This window comes from Hippopotamus amphibius, chromosome 11 (genome assembly GCF_030028045.1).
Source record: "Hippopotamus amphibius kiboko isolate mHipAmp2 chromosome 11, mHipAmp2.hap2, whole genome shotgun sequence".
Taxonomy (NCBI): domain Eukaryota; kingdom Metazoa; phylum Chordata; class Mammalia; order Artiodactyla; family Hippopotamidae; genus Hippopotamus; species Hippopotamus amphibius.
This window is the reverse complement of record NC_080196.1, coordinates 23,161,224-23,164,287: the sequence shown is the minus strand read 5'-3', so window position 1 is coordinate 23,164,287 and position 3,064 is coordinate 23,161,224. Positions and strand designations below refer to the sequence as shown.

General features: G+C 39.4%; 1 protein-coding gene across 1 annotated transcript; it reads right to left on the bottom strand.

Annotated features, from left to right (window-relative positions):
• Positions 1–1,329: 1,329 nt before the first annotated feature.
• Positions 1,330–2,259, bottom strand: LOC130831961 (olfactory receptor 1361-like). Its single transcript, XM_057700457.1, has one exon. It carries the CDS (start codon positions 2,257–2,259, stop codon positions 1,330–1,332), a length of 930 nt encoding a protein of 309 aa, XP_057556440.1.
• Between the last annotated feature and the right edge of the window lie 805 nt (positions 2,260–3,064).

The window sequence follows — 3,064 nt, the reverse complement described above, 5'->3', positions numbered from 1 at the left end:
ATAACAGAATTTTATTCTATGTGTATAATCTGGTTTTCTTGTTAAAATGCCAATTTTTCAAGATCAACAAATATGCAATATATTCTTCTGGGCTTCATAGTATGACCAAACAGGATGTGCTTAAATAATCTTCTATCACTGGGAATTTTTAGTTGTACTCAATTCTTTCTCTATACAAGCATTGTTTATATCCACTATTTACTTTGATATATTCTTAGTGGTTTTGATTGCCATGTCTAAGGACATTGATATTTTTGAAAATATTTAAAGATGACTGCACTTTACTTATTCATTTTAACTTTTTATTGTAGAAAATTTCAAATACTCAGAAAAGCAGAAAGAGTGGCATCATAAACCCTTACGTAGCTATCATCCAGCTTCGACATCAACATGCTGCCAATATTGTGCCAACTATCTACCATTCCTTCTTTTTTCCTGGAATAATTTAAAGAAAGATTTAGACACTATGTATGTATTGTGCTGCATAAACTATGCAATCATGTATTCCAAATGTAAATATTTATTATGCTATCCAACTTATGAAGACATTTTTATAAAACATATCCACCATGCCATTATGATACTTCCTACAATTATCAAAATCGCACAGAACACAAATAAATAGAACATTCTTAAAAATGAGGCATTAAAAAGGGGAAAAGTGCATGGAACCAGTTTCCACTCCCTTACTCATAGTGATGGTACTGATGGTATTCATGGGGATGGAAATGAAGATGTGATTTGTAAGGTGACTCCAGTGACAAAAATAATGATACTGACTATCACAAAGCTGATGGTGAGGATCTTCATTATTAAACCAGTGATAGAAATGGCAGTAGTGATCAAATGGTGGTGAAGATGGGAATAGATGACCAAGTTTTTCGTAAGATGAAATTATCTTTGTGTTACAAAGCAATTGAAAGAACAGCTTATCTAATCTACTCAAGTATATTATACCTACATACTATACCTAATTATATAGATTATAATGTAGTATATATTATATTCCCTTTATCATATTAAGAATATAATATTTTGATACAATAATACAGGAAAAATATAATTTATATACTTAAAGCTGGAATATATATATATATATGTATGTATATATAAATAAATATATATATATATATATATATATATATATATATATATAAACTTGCACTTATAGAGGGACCCAAAAGCTAGTTGTCCTAATTTCTATTTCATGTTTGTTCCAGTACACCGTCTCATGCTCTGTGACAGCCTTGGTGTTAATTGACTCATTTTGTCAATATAGTGGTGAAGAGTGAGGAGTTCCCCCAAAATGCTTGTTTATGGGAATTATTCCTAATCCCATGAACTCTCTATGCCTAGAACCCGTTTCAGTGAACTCTTCACATCCTTATTTCTTAGACTATAAATAAAGGGGTTGAGAGTGGGAGTTACCAGGGTATACATGACAGCAGCAACCAGCTCCCCAGAGGCGTGAGGAGTTGATGAAGGTTTCAGGTAGGTGGCAAAGACCGTGCTGTAGAAGAGGATGACCACGGAGAGGTGGGAGCTGCATGTGGCCAGGGCTTTCTTTTTCCCCTGTGCTGATGGGACCCTAGCTACAGCAAGGAAAATATGGGCATAAGAACTTATGATGCAGAGGAGAGGGCTGATTCCTAAAAGTCCTGTCAGAACCATCATCAGCTCCTCATTGAGGCGGGTGTTAGAGCAAGAAAGTTTAAAGAGTGGGCCAGGATCACAGAAAAAGTGGGGAATTTCTTGATTAGTATAGAATGATAGTTGGGATAGCAACAGGGCATAGACAAGAGAGACAGAGTTGGCTACTCCCCATGACCCACCCACCAGCAGTCCACATCTGCAAGGAGTCATGAGGAGTGGATAGTGCAGAGGATGGCAGACGGCAGCATAGCGGTCGATAGCCATGGCAGTCAAAAGCAGGTTGTCCATATCAGCAAAAACAGCAAAGAAATACAATTGGGCCAGACACTGAGAGAAAGAGATCGATCCATTGCTGGTCCACAAAGCCTCCAGCATTTTGGGGGCTGTGGTGGTTGTGAAGCAGAGGTCGACCAGGGAGAGCTGGCTGAGGAAGAAGTACATGGGTGTGTGGAGGCGGATGTCAGCACTGATAGCCAGCAGAAGTAGCACGTTTCCTAAGAGACTCAGCAAGTAGAGGGTGAGGAAGAGACCAAAGAGGAGCTGTTGTTTGTCTGGGTCACTGGACAGCCCTGAGAGGACAAAGTCAGGGTTCTTGCTGCAGTTCATTCTGGGTCTTGATGTGCTATAAGGAGGGAATCAGCATGAAGAATTTTCACTCACTGTTAGCTCCTGAGGTGGATGGAACCTGGATCATTGTCTTACCTGTGGGTTTCCTTATACCACCAATGTGAGGAATGAAGAAAAGACACTCAACTAGCAATGAGAGGGACCGGACTTGGACTTTCTGAAGGATGATCTAAATGAGGAGGCACAAAGTTGAGGGAGTGAAGGGAACTACCGAACTTCTTAGATTTCCTTAAGTGCATAAGAGTCCTCTTAAACTTTGGATGGTGGAATTATTTGTTTATGAATGTTTTCATTACAAGATCTTGAATCTTTCAAGACAGAGACTACATCTAAGCACTTAGCCTAGTGCGTGGCACGTAGTAGGAGTTTCCTAAATTCTGCTACTCATCTACACAGTCACTACTCAGGTTTAAGCTATTGTTAATGACTAGAGTACTGCGAGCCTCCGAAGTGGTTTAGTATGCCCCTTCTTGCCCCATTCAGTGTGTTCTCTACACTGCCACCAGAGTGATCGTTTCAAAAAGGAAAATCTGATCATGTCTCTTTCTTTGTTTAAAAATGGGTGTCTGGAGAATCTTTGGTCTTGTGAAAGAACAAATATCCCCACCATGTATGACAAAGTTCAATGTGATTTGATCTCAAGGTGTCTCAGCAGCCTCCTCATCCTCTGCTCCCCAGCCACTCTGGCTGCGTTGCATTCCCTCCTGTGCACTGTTCTCCTTTCCTTCATTCTGAGTCAACTCCTGCTCATCCTTTCACAGTCTCAGATCAATTGGTGACTTTC

Excerpts from the sequence above, each read along its gene's own strand:
- LOC130831961 (XM_057700457.1), bottom strand. The coding sequence starts at position 2,259 with ATGAACTGCAGCAAGAACCCTGACTTTGTCCTCTCAGGGCTGTCCAGT.